This window comes from Vicugna pacos, chromosome 6, assembly GCF_048564905.1.
Source record: "Vicugna pacos chromosome 6, VicPac4, whole genome shotgun sequence".
Taxonomy (NCBI): domain Eukaryota; kingdom Metazoa; phylum Chordata; class Mammalia; order Artiodactyla; family Camelidae; genus Vicugna; species Vicugna pacos.
Window position 1 is genome coordinate 21,805,615 of NC_132992.1, and position 15,994 is coordinate 21,821,608.

Sequence of the window (15,994 nt, forward strand, 5' to 3'; positions counted from 1 at the left end):
GCAGAAAGTATTCACCTGGTGTATGTTAGCTTCCTTTGTGAGGCAGAAGTCCCTCGGATAAGTTGTTCCTCAGTCCCTCAGAGCAGAGAGCAGAGGGCAGTAGGACTGAAGTGGCAAAGCAAAGGTGAAATGGGTCACACAAGTCAACCTGGTAACCTGGTTAGGCCTTTGTTAGGCTGGACAGGAGAGACACCTTCCCCCTATGGGCTTCATCTTCCAAAACAGGGATTATGACAGGTGGAGAAGAACATTATCAACCTGTGAAACTCTCCTTAAGCTTTATCCATATTTTCTCTATCTGTGTATGAGTATTAGTTCCGTATAGAGCTTATAGGTTATATGCTTATAGGTTATATTATTTATATATAATAAATATTTCCTTAGGACAATTAAGTAACCTATATTCATTTTCTTAAGCTTGGAGAAAATGCAGAAAGATTCCAGTGCAGGAAAGGAATCTCTTCTCCCTGCTCTGCTTCATAAGACTTGTATTCCTGCTGTGTCCCGTACTGACCACATCTGGCACTATGATGAAGAATATCTTCCAGATGCTTCCAAGCCTGCGTCTGCCAACACGCCTGAGCAGGCAGATGGTGGTGGCAGCAATGGATTTGTAGCTGTTAACCTGAGCTCCTGCAAGCAGGAGGTTGATTCCAAAGAATGGGTGATTGTGGACAAGGAGCAGGACCTTCGGGATTTTAGGACAAATGAGGCTTTAGGCCATAAAACAACTGGAAGCCCTTCCGATGAAGAGCCCGAAGTACTTCAGGTTCTAGAGGAATCACCTCAAGATGAAAAGCTCCGATTGGGTCCTTGGGCAGAAAATGATCATTTAAAGAATGAAACCTCAGGTGTGATCTTAGCACTTTCCAGGGAGTGCCCTGGCACTGCTGCTTCGGAACAATATGCAGATAGGCTGGAACTCCAGGCTGGAGCTGCGAGTCAGTTTATTGCAGTGACACCCACAAGTCCAATGGAGGCCCAAGCGGAAGGACCCCTCACGGCGGTGAGTGATCTGTTCCTGTCATTTTCTGTTATCCACTCAGCAAGCTCTTAAGAAAGGACTAATAGTTGATCAACTAAGATTCTTCAGCAGGGGCCTAAGTTTGGTAAATGAGTGTAGGGAGTGATGTCTGGACTGAGGTCTGCAGTCTGTCTGGCAAGGTAAAATTTCTCAACAAGTGAGGTTTTCTGCCAGGATAGCAAGCTAATACATGAAATGTCACTATAACCTAACTTCAGAATAACATGTATAATTATATCACAGGAATTCTCTGTGTGTGTATATATATGATTTTTAAACATTTGTTATTCTTGAGGGTTTGGATCTCTATATTATAAATATGGTGAGAAAGGCATATATTTAATCATTCATGGTTTGTACTTTATACCATACACTGTTACTAGGTCTAATTTTTTTTGTCCTTTCTCCTTCATAACCTTCACTCAGAAATTTCTCATATTTTACATTCCGCTTAAATAGTAGTTTTCCAGCTTTGATGCCATTGTTTGTAAAATAAAGTCCCAGCTTCACTTCGAGAGCTGCTTCTATAGGTCTGGGATAGTGAGAAGCCAGGAATCTGCATTTTAACAAGCACCTGAATGTAACTGTGATACAGGCCTTCTTCAAAGGAATATTTTGAGGAAATTCTACTGTCGACTGTCAGTTTGGGCATTTAGTTGGAGACGCCTGTTAGCCTGTACTTACCAGTAAGCGGTGATGCCCTCTGTGACTATGTGAGCCCCACAAAAGCCAGATGTGGAGGCAGTAAGGAACTGCACACACACCTCAAGCATGAGCAGCTACATCTGCCCTTACGTGGGTGGGAGTATCAGGTTTCCTTAAATTCTGTAATCATCTAGCAACCATCTCTTCCAGCTCACCAGGCACAACATTGTTCTCCAAGCTGAAATGTTTTCTATTAGAACAGAATTCTGCATGCAGGTGTAAAACAGTAAGAAAAAGTGACACAATTTGATTTTGTGTACAGCTCTGTAGGAATTTACCTGCACTTCAAAATAGGGAAATAAATGCTTGCCTACTTTCTCATCAGAGCTAGTTGGTTCTTCCTTCTTTCCTAGGACTGTTTTATACAGTTATATAGGTTGTTCACTGCATAAAGTGGCCTAGCTAAGGGAACAAGTTAGGGCTGAAATCTAGCCCAAACTTTGCTAGCCAAACTGTGCATTTTTGTGCAGGGTTGTTTCTTCTTTGAAGGACATCCTTTTCCAAATTGCACAGAGGTACCATACTCTGTGGGCTTGAGGCAGATCCTAATGCATCCCTCCCTTCCCTGTATTCCTTTTCCCACCCCACCTTCCTCTTTCGATTAATTCCCTCTTTCCACCTTCCCAGATTCAGTTTCTTCTTTTCTTTGACTCTGCCATGTTATATACTCACTGTTGCTCAAGCATTTTTCCAGCAGTATTCTTCTGTACTTCCCTTCATAAAGGCTTTTATAGCCTTGGCTCCATTTATCCAAGTATTTTTTCCTCTCTGCCATCAATACTGTCCTGTCCACCAGGATTGTTCTCCTACACTGTCTGCAACATTTTCTCTATCAAGTTATTGAAAGACTTGTATATGATATTTGATATTAAAAGTTTTCCCTTATTTATAGATGTCTTTAAATAAAAATATTTTTCTTAACTAATGGTCCCTTAAGAAATGGCAGCTGCATTACTTGTACACTTAGATCTGATGTATTAAACTTACTATTTCCTTCATTTGGGCGAACCTGGATAGAAATATATTTCAGTTCTCTTCTTGAGACTTACGTTCGGAGTTTACTTTTGCAGGAAGATGTAGGCACTTCCCTAACTTAACTATAGACGCATTAAATATGTAGTACTACCAATTAGTCTCTCCAGATCTCTTGCAGCTCTGATTATATGCTCTAGCTTAGACAATATAATAAGCCATATCACCATCCTATCTGAATATTTTAAATTAGGACAAATTCTGATAAGAAATACTTTATTAGTTTGTATCTTTTTCATTCAAGCTTGTTTCTTTTTTATAATGATATGAAAGGGAAATGTCCTGCTATCTTAAAATGTATAGGAAATATGTAGAAAGACTTGGGATTGATTGCCACCTGACTAACCTCTTGAAATGGATTTTGTAGTTGAGTTGATTGCATGTACATTGACTTCAGAATGGCCAGATGTCCTCTGTCTAACCATGGATTTCTATTTTTGATCTGGAAAGTTTTGTTATTATTATCATAGAAAAGTTTTATTTCTATGAGATTACATCTAGAATTATATGTGATGGTATAATTCAATTTATGAACAGTCAGAAAAGACCAGAGATTGAATGGACCACCTTGGGAAATAAAAAAAAATAGCCCGTTTGTGAAGTGTTCAAATAATTGACTGGATTGTCGCTTGGGAAAGGCTTCGTGGAAGGAACCCAAGCATCCACTGGCTGATTTACTCATGTGGTTAGCATTTATTGAGCAGTTCTGTGTGTCAGAGAGTGTGCTAGGCATCACGAATTCAAAGCCCAGGATGGGGTGGGTGTAGCTCAGTGGTAGAGCGCATGCTTAGCATGCAAGAGGTCCTGGGTTCATCTCCAGTACCTCCATTAAAAAAGAAAACAAACAAACAAACCCAATTACTACCCCCCCACAAAAAGAAAAAAAAATTCACAGCCCAATGAGTCTCCTCACTGCTTTCATGCCTCTTTTAGTGTTATGGGTGCTGCGATGGAACACTGTAGGTTGTGGAAGTTGAGGATAGTTGGAGTAAATTCATCCCAAGTGTCTTCCAAGATTGCACGAAGGGGCCTGAAAACTGTTAAATCCTGTAGCCGTGTATGTGACAAATAATTACAGCCCAGCCAAGAAATATTTTTATTTCAGTCTGTCTTTTCTGGAACTTCATTCTTTGGATGCGAGTTGTGACTTATTTATGATCCTTAGTACCTCTACAAACTTCTGTAGTTTCAAATTCCTTTAAATATACATTAAACTATTAATAATGAGCGACTGCCTCAGAGAGATGAAATAACAGGGGAAGGCAAAAAACAATTTAACTTTTCTTGAGGCTCCAGGTTTTTAATTTTACCCACCTCTATAGCAAAGGCTGCTGCCCTCTCCATCCTTCGCCCCCTCCCCATTAGCCCCCACATCTATCCACATAAGCCAAACCACAATATAGCAATATCTTCAGCAAAAGTAACCAGCATATATGGGGTCACAGTAAGCAATAGAGGGGTAAGGAGTGAGAGAATGACACATTCTCTTAGAATGTATGGCCTCGATATATTCAAATGTTACCAAAACTGTGTCTTTATAGAAGTAAAAATTTGGTACATAAAAACATGGTTCAATAACAGTATTTTAGTTTTACTCATAATTTTTGACACTTGTATAAGGTATTATACGAAGATACTTTAAACAAAAGAAGTCTGTAGTGGAATTTGGATGGTTAAATTTTAATTTTTTTAGTAGGCCAAGAATTTGTTTCTATAACTCAGTTATTCTTGGCTACAGTGGGAACCAATAAATTATTCTACTACCTATATCTCTTCTAAATTATTTGTCAAAAAACGAAACGAAATGTAGATATTTTATATACCACATACCTTTCATTTGGAAGAGACTATTTGGTATGAATGTTGAATTTCCCAAAGTTTTTTTTTTAATCTTAATAGCATTATTATCCTTAAATGAGAGAAAAGGAAAAGGATAATTTGTAAGTTAAAATGCAAATTCTTTGTAGTTTTTTGTCTGTTGCTGTGTGGCAGTTCTAAACATGGCTTAACTATGAAATAATGAGGCTGCCTTATCTGAACTTAAAGTAGTGAGACTGATGTTAGTCAGACTCAGTACTAGGCATTAATAAAAATATGAAAGAAATGGAGAAACTTTGAGGTCATTTTCTAATTCTGTAGAAAGGTGTACCTGATACAGTTAGACAATAGAAAAAAAGAAACTATTGAGTTCATGCCTTAATGAAATGTTTGTGAATTATAGAAATTAAAAATATAAAAGATGTATATATGGCTTATTGGCAGATCATTAATTTGGTCTATTTGTAGAATGTCCCAAGTATGGAAATTGCTTTGTGTCTTTATAGAATAAGGTTAAGGAAGCTATTTTCAGCTATACTTAGAGTTAACTTTCTTTTCTCTGTGTGCTGCTATTGATCTTTGATTTTTCCCTTTTATCTTGATAGATAATGTTTTTTGCGGACGTGGTTTCCCAGACTCCATATGAGAGTGTGTAGCGCATGTCAGTGGGCTGTGCTATGCTGTGTGTGACTTTCAGAATCCTAGAGTCCTGTCCCTGACTTTTTTTGACTATGTTTTTTCTTCATTTGTGAAATTTGTGTTAATAAAAGTAGTCAGTTAAAATAGTTTGCAACTATGAAATGGAATTAGTAAACATGATTTCAAGAATATTTTATAAACTTAAATTAGTGCTGTATAAATATTAAGTGGCAGTAATTTATGCAGCTTATCATAATTGCTCAAAATCTTTTGAAGAAAATAAACTTTCCTGTCTAGTGATGCACATATTTTTTCTATATACAAGATTATTACCCCTTTTTTCATACCAGATATACACATACTTTTATATCCTGAATCTAGGTGTGTTAGGCACAAAAGTGCATTGATTCCCTAGCTTCAATCTCAGAAGACCAGTGGAATGTTATTTTTGTAAACACTATTGAGTTCATTTTGGCTGATGTACTTGGAATTACATATAATAATGAAATGACTTTTGGTTTATTTTGAATGTAAAATATAGTCATCTCCCTTCTTATTTGGTATTTAATATAATTTCACATCTGCTTTTCTTATCGCTGTCACCCTCAGGTCTTAAAAAGTAAATTTTGAAGAGTAAATAACTATAAATTTTAGGTTTCAATATCATTTTTAAAAATACTAGAAAATCGCCATCTGCCTGAATATATTTTTTTTCTTTTTTAAAAAAAAATTTAAATGTTTTGAACAGTGACATTTATTTACTTAGGGTTTTTGGGGGGGGTAATAATTAGGTTAATTGATTTGTTTATTCTTACAGGAGGTACTGGGGATTGAACCCAGGACCTCATACATTCTAGGCATGTGCTCTACCACTTGAGCTATACCCTCGCCCTCTGCCTGAATATATTTTAGAATAATAAAAGAGAGTTGACTTTCTGGAGGGTGACAGCACCAATAGAACTTACTGCCTTTTCCCCAGGGTCATTATAGGTCTGGGATTATTGTGAGAATTCATGTTTGAACCGAGCCTGACTTGGATTAACCTGCAGGGCCTCAGGACCCCGGTTCCATTCAGGAGCTATTCCAAGACATTCGTTAGGTGTTTTCTCCTTGGGCTGGCCTTAGGGCAAGCTTTACATGTCCTTAAACCTAATTGTGCTCCTCAGACACGGAGAAACAGATCTAAACAACTTATCTGACTCTAGAACCGAATGAATTTCTTGATGTCATTGGACTAGAGATGGGGTCTAAGTGAAATCTCCCAGGACTGCTCCAAATTCATTTTGCTTTGAATTTAGACCAATTTCCATAGTTTTATTAGAACGTAATAGGCTTCATTAAATGACTCGAATTATTAAATTTATCAAAAAAGCTTTTTTCCTTACAAGTTTATGTGGGTGACATTTTCTGCCTCCTCATATGTCACTTCTAACAGATGTGAAGATGTAGAAACTTCAGGTATCTTAAGAGAGGACATTTTTATTAAATATTAAATCTTATTCACATAGAATTGAAATGATCTCCATGGAAAGATGGTAGAATTTCATTTGTCATAAGCTTTACCTTAAAAAATATTAAAGAAGATGTAAAACATTAGTAAACATCTTTGTATGTGTCTGCTTATAGGAAGATATATTATGCATAACACTAATTAATAGGATTTATAGGAAATGACAAAATGCATATAAATTTGGGGTTTTTAAACTTATAACAATTTGCCAATAATTTTCTCCTATAATCTTGTATCTGTATTTTTGCTGGAAGTAGCAGGCAAACTCAAAGGGACTTGGAGAGAATTTAATGAAAGGAACTTTTTACAGATGTGTAGGCAGAGTTAAGAGAGCCAACAGGACCAGCAATAGAGCGAGCCATTCCTATTCTGAGTCTAGAAAGAGAAGAAGCAGGGCTGTTATCAGAACCTGGTGAGAGTCGTATCTTTAGGGGGGGTGCCATGTGACAGGAGCTGTGGCCAGGACTGGCCAGAATGTAGCCACCACCAAAGCTGCAGTCCATCAGGAAGAAGCAGAGAGAACTAATACCCAAATCTTTCTCTCCTCCAACTCTCTGACCCTGTGTTAATGCAGCCCGCTGGGCAAACCCAACTAGAAATCGGAAGGCAAGGGAGTCTGGATAGTTTAGTGTGTAGAAGTCTTCCAGAGCACAGAGCAGGCTAAAGAAAAGGCAGGGATGACCTTAGCGAGAGACTATTCTATACAGTTCCTGAGTAGTGGAGCTTGAGTGTCATGCAATTTTACTAAGAATTCATTTTAAGTATGAGTTGAGCAGACCTGGTTGACAAGTTTGGTATCTGTGTTCCTCTTATAAATTAGAATTTGAGGTGTTAAGTCTGAAATCATGCTTCTTCTTTTATAATTCCACATTATTGCATTTAACTTTTTTCTCCTCAGATTACAATTCCTAGACCTTCTGTGGCATCTACACAGTCGACTTCAGGGAGCTTTCACTATGGTCAGCAGCCAGAGAAGAAAGGCCTTCATCCCATGGAGCTCACTGTGGAGCTTTACTCTCCCAGGGAGAACCTCTCTGGCCTGGTTGTAACAGAGGGCGAACCTCCTAGTGGAGGAAGCAGAACAGACTTGGGGCTTCAGGTAGATCATATTGGTCATGACACGTTACCCAATATTAGAGAGTGCGACAAATCCCAAGACCTGGGACCAAAAGACCTTCCTGACCATAATAGACTGGCTGGGAGAGAATTTGAGAGTCTTCCTAGGGAAACAGAAGAGAAAAGCATTCTTCTAGGATCAGATAATGAAGATGAGAAGTTAAATAAAGGGCGGCATTATGTTGAGATCTCCTCTCTCCCCAGAGACCTGGTAACAGTGGAGAGGGATCACTCAGCTACTACTGAACCTCTTGATGTGACAAAGACACAGACTTTTAGTGTGGTGCCAAATCAAGACAAAAATCATGAGATAATGAAGCTTCTGGCAGCTGGAACTTCAGAAATACTTCCACAAGTTATTGACCCACATGTTGAAGGACAGATAGGCCAGGTGGCTGCAATGCAAAAAAGTAAACTGTCTAAAGATTATGAAATCAAGAGTGAAGACTTGCCGAGTCATCAAGGAGATCTGTCTACTTTTTTGCACCAAGAGGGTAAGAGAGAGAAAATTTCTCCTCGAAATGGAGAACTATTTCATTCTGTTTCAGAGAGTGAACATTGTCCACCATCCCGGAAGGATGTGGTTAGGTCATCCTTTGTAACTAGACACAGCCGAATCCCTGTTTTAGCACAGGAGATAGACTCAACTTTTGAATCATCCTCTCCAGTCTCTGCAAAAGAAAAGCTCCTCCAAAAGAAAGCTTATCAGCCAGATCTAGTCAAGCTTCTGGTGGAAAAAAGGCAACTCAAGTCTTTCCTTGGGGACCTCTCAAGTGCCTCTGATAAATTGCTAGAGGAAAGACTAGCCACTGTTCCTGCTCCCTTTGCTGAGGAGGAACTCTTTACTCCCTTTTCAAGACTGGCTGTAGAATCACACCTGAGCAAGTCAGCTGAAGACAGCTTTCTGACACCCATCATCTCTCAGTCCAGAAAGAGCAAAATTCCAAGGCCAGTTTCATGGGTCAACACAGATCAAGTCAATAGCTCAACTTCATCTCAGTTCTTGCCTCGGCCACCACCAGGAAAGCCACCTGTGAGGCCTGGAGTAGAAGCCAGGTAATGCTGTGTGCTCTCTCTCAGTTAAGTGTGTAGCCTTATCTCTGTGTCTGCTCGATTGTAATATGTCAGTGGACTCATTTCTTTGTTGCCTGCTTCTGATCATCTGTGTCCTTCCCTGTGTTTCCCAAGTCTTATAGCACAGTGTAGTTGAAGGGGTCAGTTTGATCCAGGCTAATTCTTAGCTCTCCCACTTTCTAGCAGTGTGAACTTCAATGTCTTTATCTATAAAATAGGTAAAAAATTTGCCTTGTGGCTTTGGGAAGATAAGATCAGGTAGACTATATCTAGAGCTTTGTTTAGTGCTTATTAGCATGCAACAAATGTACTCTTTCCCGGTACATTTTAACTAGATGCTCTGTAATTTTCTAGTTTTGTCTAGTCAGAATCCTGCTATAACAGATGCCATTATGATGTGAGATTCTAGTGAAGAATACTGTGTCTATGATTTGATGAACAGGCCCTGGTAACAGTTCTGTTTATGATTATAATTAATTAGACAAACAAAATATCCTATAGGAGGTTTCCCTATGTCTGAATGATAAATACAGCCATACATAATAAAGATATTGCTTTAATATTTATTGTATGGTATGCTTGTTTATTTGAAGTATTCTCATGTGTAGTTGACCGTGGAGTGATTATATTTTGAAGAAGAGGGGAAAATAGTGGGAAGTGGTGAGTCAGTTAAGAGTGCTTTCCTTGGAGCCATTACTCACTTTCAGAGAGTAGAATGGCCTAAACCCATGGAGAAGAAAGAGGAAAAGGATACTCTTTTAACAAAAACAAAATGAAAATCAAAATACATTTACATGAAAAAACTATAGCCTGTTCTAGTTATATAACAATAGGCCTCCACTGTTATAAGGATTTCTGAAGGGTATTAAAGTGAGGTTCTGTCTATATCATTACCCAGCAGAACTTGCTACCTTTACCTTAAAGTAAGTTTAGTTTTGACTTGCCCTAGACTTTCTTTCAGGTTCCAAGGTAGCTAAAACAGTGGATTTGAAATGACCATGGAAGTAGACTTCAGCAGGAAGCGTGATGACGAGTAAACAGCAGTCATTTAGCTGAGACATTTTAAAAAGATGATTCCACGAACAATATTCACACATCCCCCCTTTTTCTTTCGCTTGGCATCTATGCTTAATGAGATGGTATATCTCTGTTGATACCTCTATTGCTTGTCTTGAGCTGCTTTAGACTGCAACAAACAAATCTTAATTATCATTTATTATTTAACACTTGACATGTCCCCTAAAAGTAGCACTTGGTAACTTGGTAGCAAAGCCAAACGTGTGGCATTAATGTGCCAGATAGTACAGAGCTGACCAGCCTGGAGCTCATCTGGGAACTCAGTGGGACTCAGCTTTCCCACTTAGGTCCTGGCATAGGGAATTATCTTATTCTGTTCTTCAGTTTTTACTGTAAGATCCATGAGGGCCAGTTTAACCAGGATGAGTTTCATGTCACTTGTCAGAAAATAAGTAGATGGTAAAGAAGGAAGAGAAGACAAAATTTAGAGAAAAAAATCAGTAACTTGCTGTTGATTCAGGATGGTGATGATGGCTATGTGTGTCCCCTGCATCCTGCAGGTACAGGACCACTGGGAAACTCTTCTCCCACTTCCTTCTACGAGGAGTGGCATGTCAACAGTCGGAGGTTTAAGTTCTTAAACTGAATGGATTTTTAGGCCAAGATAGAAAGAATGAATACTCTCTAGATTTCGAATTCTGAGGCCCAAGCTTAGTTGCCCTTAAGAGAGGCAATCAGTCCCCAAACCCTGCTCTCCTGACTCTCAGGCTATTGTCAGGGGTAGAAACTGAGGCCCAGAGAAACCAATGACTGCTCTTTTGGAAATTATTAAATGAGGTTAAAATATCTTTTTATCTGTAGTTCCTGCTGTTGGTGAGTACAGTTCATGTTGAAGACTTATATTGTGGAGTTTAATGTTGCATAAGAGTATGCAGAATCCCTGTCCTAGAAAAACTTTAAACAAAATGGTTTACTCTCCCTCATGTGCTAGAGACATTTCATTAAGTTAATCCTAAAATTTAGAGACAGACATGCCATAAGAGGAAGGGGACTAACAACATGTAAGTCCTCTGAATGGCAGACATCCAAGTAAATCTTTACTGCACTTGACTGCTCAGTAACCCTGTGAGAAATGTAATATTCCCATCAAAGCTAGGAGAGGTTAAATAATTTGTCCAGGGTCATACAACTGGTATGTGAAAGAGTAACTCGGCATTCTCCAAGTGCTTCCTGACTTTGACTCACATCATACACTTTATGATCTGTGACATGACTTTCTGGGCATACTTGAAGTGAATTAAAATGAAAATAATTCTTCTCTGTTCTTTTAAGGCTCCGCAGATACAAAGTCCTAGGGAGTAGCAATTCCGACTCAGACCTTTTCTCCCGCCTGGCCCAGATTCTTCAAAATGGATCTCAGAAACCCCGGAGCACTACTCAGTGCAAGAGTCCAGGATCCCCTCACAATCCAAAAACACCACCCAAGAGTCCAGTTGTCCCTCGCAGGAGTCCCAGTTCCTCTCCTCGAAGCTCTTCCTTGCCTCGCACATCCAGTTCCTCACCATCCAGGGCTGGACGGCCCCACCATGACCAGAGGAGTTCATCCCCGCATCTGGGGAGAAGCAAGTCACCTCCCAGCCACTCAGGATCTTCCTCCTCCAGGAGGTCCTGCCAACAGGAGCATTGCAAACCCAGCAAGAACGGCCTGAAAGGATCCGGCAGCCTCCACCACCACTCGGCCAGCACTAAGTCTCCCCCAGGGAAGAGTAAGTCAGCCAGTAAACTCAGCAGATAAGAGCCGGGCTGCATCCTTGTGAAAGGTGTGAGATCTTCCTCCTAAACTTGATGCATGTGTGTCTCTGTACTGTTTATTTTAAAAATCAGTGTTGATCTTCTCTTGCAGAAGAAAGAAACATGATAAATTATTTATAAGAAGATATAAATACATGATAAGGAATTATCTAAGGCAGGCAGCAAGCAGATCAGGAATCAGTCAATGCCTTTGCATAGGAATGGGCAGTCCAGCAAAATCCAATGAACTCTCATTTCTTAGCTGCCTTTGAAACAAAAATGTTGAAGGTAGGAAGAGGAATGGAATTTTAAGGGGTTTAGCCTACTTTTTAAAAGGCTCTACTCAAAGATTATATAGCAGAAGTGAAACTCCTCATTTTAATATTCTCATTCAAGACTTTCTGACCTTGGAGAGTCAGAATTGCTCCAACGTTAGTGTCTGTTGCTAGGAAGCCAGTGCGCATATGCATTTGGCTTGTGTGTTTATCTGGTGTATTGAGAGTTCACACCTTTACTTTGCCTCATTCCGAGTTCCCTTCCTGAAGTTCTTATTTTTTAAAGTTAGTGTTTCTCACCTGATCCAGTCTCTCTACTCTTATTTTAACAATACATTCTAACGTGCTTTTAGCAGCACATGCTGCGAATTTCAAATCCAGTTACTTTTTTTAATCCCCTAATATTTCTGTTTGGAGCAATAGTTCTTAACTCAGTGTATTTTTATTGTGAGGAATAACTGATGAAACTTAGATTAAGGGAGGAAGAGTCTAAATAGGGCTGCTTTGCCGGCGTTAGTGCTTTAAGAAGAGGAACAGAGTGGGGGTTATATCCTTCAAAATAGGAGAACCCTCTTCTTTCCTGTTACTTTCCTCCTTGTGGATGAAAAACTGACCAGAGTAGACCTTGCTTCCTTAAGTTTTTTAAGTACCAACTATTTCAAATGTCAACCTCCAAGACAATACTAGGGAAGTACGTTGCTGTGGAATGTGACTTTATGCTTTTAGAGCCTTAGAAAGAAAAATAGAAACAAATTAGGAATGTTGAGGCTTAAAATTCTCAAACTTTGTGTTTCATACACTTAGCCAATAAGGAATGAGTATCTGAGGAAATAAATTTAGGCTCAATATTTATCTTTTAATGTTTTATTACCTGCTTCTTCTGTGCGTTAGTTTGAATATTTGGGCTTCTTGACCTGATTTCAATGTAATTTTAATTTACAAAGCTGTAAGGAAGGCTACATTTGTTCTGATATCACTCTTCTGCTAGCAGGAATCAGGCAAAGTTAAATTATACTAGACTTTTTAAATGGGCTTTTTTATACTCTGTAGTTTTTGTGTTATAAAGACCTTATTAAGGTCAGGTAAATTGGTCTGCTTGCTGTTGAAATTTGCCTTCTAGCAAACATCTGTGCTTTCTCTTTGACCTTGTGTTTCCTGCCAAACCTAATATGGTTGAATTGGAAAACAAAATAAAACAAAACAAAACAAAAAAAAGAAAGCTATTTTCTCACCAAGTGAACATATTCTAATGCTGCATCAAAGCTGCCCTGAAGCTGCACTGAACTTACCTTGTTCTCTTTATCTGTGTTGAGCTTTTTTTAAAAACAAAACAAAACAAAACTCGAAACACTACTGAGGCATATTATGGTCTCCCATAAGAAATGTAGCATAATGTGGAATCTCAATTTCTCTCCGGTTTCAAGACTACAGAGGAATGCAATAGATAGACATATCTGCTGTTTAACTAAAGCAACTGTAATATTGGAAGACCGATCCTTCTGTATTATATTGTATAATAGTTGTATAACACTACTTGCATGTCTTCATGGTAAATTATATAAATATTTATAAATATATAGAGAAACATATGCTTATATAAACTCATTCTTTTTCATTCTCCATTTGTAATTTCAAGCTCACAGATGGTGAAATTACTTTTTATTGTGTGCCTCGTGTACACTTGCTTATCTTTATTTTCTGAAAATATGTTCTTGGCATGTGACATTTCAGATTCTTGCCTGCCTTGTGTATAATGCAAGGGTTGGCAGTCTTTAATAAGCCAAGATAGGTTATTTAATTTTCATTTTTAAAAAATTTTAATAGGGGAAAAATTACTGGGACATGCTTGTAATATTGGTTCAAGGATTTGTCATGTCAATCACATAATTCTGTCCTTATGGTTGGAGTGGATAAACTGGGATGATCATGGGTCTGACATACTGATTTTCTTTTAAGTCTCTTAAAAATTACCACTCTGCTTCTTTTCACCTCACTTTTTTAGGGGGTGGGGAGTATTCTACAATTAAGAAATTATCTTCTTTCTTCTGTTGTATAAGCTAATTAGTGCTAAAAGTAGCCAGCTTTAAATCCTGACCCCTCTAATCAGAAATATGCTCATGGTAACATAACTATTTGAAAAACTAATGAGGCTACAACTGTGGTATGTGTGTTATTTTATTTCTTCCTGGCATTTCTCTGCGAGCAGTCGAAACCATCAATGATGGCAACATGGCAGCTGAATATTTTCTCTCTTTGTTCCTTCCACTTTTTCCCAGCTTTTCCACTATGTTGTCCCCTTTTCTAAATGGCACAGACAAACTGAAGATCTGGAGAGAAACAGCCTCATTGTGTAAAACTATTTTATTTTGCATGTAGAGAAGAGAGTTAACCAAAGATATTTCTGCTCTGATACTTTCAAATGAAGACAGATTGTATCTTATGTATCAATAGATTCACTTAAAAACACTATCTTATATAGAGGTTTACTCTATGGTTTTTAAAAACATAGTTTATGCTGTTAGATTTTAGATGTCTTGGGCTAAAAAGAGAAGTTGACAGCCCTGAGCAAAGCACTTTGGGCACAAGGATTTTTGTTTTCGTTTTATTTTAGAGTATGATACAGAAAATGAGTTGGGTTCTTGTTGCTGTTAGTTATTTTTTATTTTTTATTTTTTTAGTGATGGCATACTTCAGATTTCAGTGACAAACAAAGACCATCCAAGTAATTTTAAACTGTTTTGGTTATTCTCCTAAGATGAGGAACATGGTGGCCATCAAAGCCAGGCTAAACTATAGTGAGTGGTATGGGGCAGAAGTTAAGATTATCTCTTGAAAACCAAGTGCCTCCTAGTTTCTCCTATCACAACAAAGTTGCTCATTACCTAGTCACAGTTGCCCCTACCCTCCGTTGTCTGTTCTCTGGAATTACTCAGGTGGAACAGAAGATAGAATTAGCAACAGCTCAGTCCCTTTAGGTAGCATTCTTCCTAAATTATGCTGCCAGATCTCCAGGGTGTACAGATTGTTTGAAATACTCAAATTCCACACAGCAGTCTTTTGCACAGTTTAAAGGCATTTAACTTTGATGTACAATGAACAGAGAAGGACAGTTGGGTTATATCAAATTTACACTTAAAGCACAGATTATAAACATCGTTGAATGGTAAATCTTAACTAGGCACTCTTCATTCTCAACTCGGTATGCGAGCTGGCCTTGCTGACAGTGGCATAGTTACATTTACTGCTTTTAAGTTGCATGTTGCAGAGTGTTTTTAAGTTGCCAAGTGAATCAAATTCTAAATAAGCAGCAAAATGGTCATTGAAGCCCACTGTTGTCATTATCCACTTTATATAATTTGCTTTAAAATACTAAACAAATAGCTGTTTACTAACCCAGTGGACTAGGGTGCAGTGTTTCTTTCTGTTTTTCTCTTAGGCACCCTAGGAACTTGAGGTTCTTCAGTAATCATCAGAGATTCCTTCTAGGCCACAGATTTTTTGGGTGAATATTTCCATGGTTATATTTCAATCAACAAGGGAAAAGTGTACATTGGTGCATGTTTTATAAACCCAGACACAGATAGTTGAAACTGTGATAGTTTTTCTGTATCCAGTAGCTTTGAATAAAAACAGATGCTTTCCCCTCAAGAGCAGAGGATTCTTTGTTCTAGGAACTATATTAGGCTAACATTAGGAATTGGTGATAGGAGAAACAGGATCCAGCATTCAGAATTTAGTGGCTTAGGGGGGAAAAATGCATCTTACTCTGGCTATTTGAAGATATATTTATTTGTAGATAAGTCTAGATTTAGTCTTGAAGATCAAAATTTTTCACATTTTAAAACTTTTTCATTCCTTTATATCAAAACATGGCGTATGTTAGGGAACCATTTCTTCTGTTATGTTCATGTGTTTTGGAATTAAGTTATTTGCATTTACTCTTTTAAAGTCCGCCCATTTCTGTTTATGTGTATTTACCACAGATGTGTTGGG

The 15,994-nt window shown here is 38.2% G+C and overlaps 1 protein-coding gene and 1 non-coding gene across 6 annotated transcripts in view; one reads left to right on the forward strand and one right to left on the reverse strand.

Annotated features, from left to right (window-relative positions):
* TTBK2 (tau tubulin kinase 2) overlaps positions 1-15,651 on the forward strand; it is a 119,736-nt gene extending 104,085 nt beyond the window's left edge. For 4 of the 5 annotated variants that reach the window (XM_072962600.1, XM_072962601.1, XM_006201706.4 and 1 more), the window contains 3 exons: positions 418-1,006; positions 7,627-8,900; positions 11,268-15,651. In XM_072962600.1, the coding sequence (XP_072818701.1) occupies positions 418-1,006; positions 7,627-8,900; positions 11,268-11,730 (2,326 nt within the window). In that variant the 3' untranslated portion in view covers positions 11,731-15,651. The remainder of the gene's footprint in view (positions 1-417; positions 1,007-7,626; positions 8,901-11,267) is intronic. The other variant, XM_072962602.1, reaches the window with a different exon arrangement.
* Positions 6,034-6,106, reverse strand: TRNAS-AGA (transfer RNA serine (anticodon AGA)). The gene has a single exon. It is a non-coding gene; the product is annotated as a tRNA-Ser (tRNA).
* Positions 15,652-15,994: the final 343 nt, after the last annotated feature.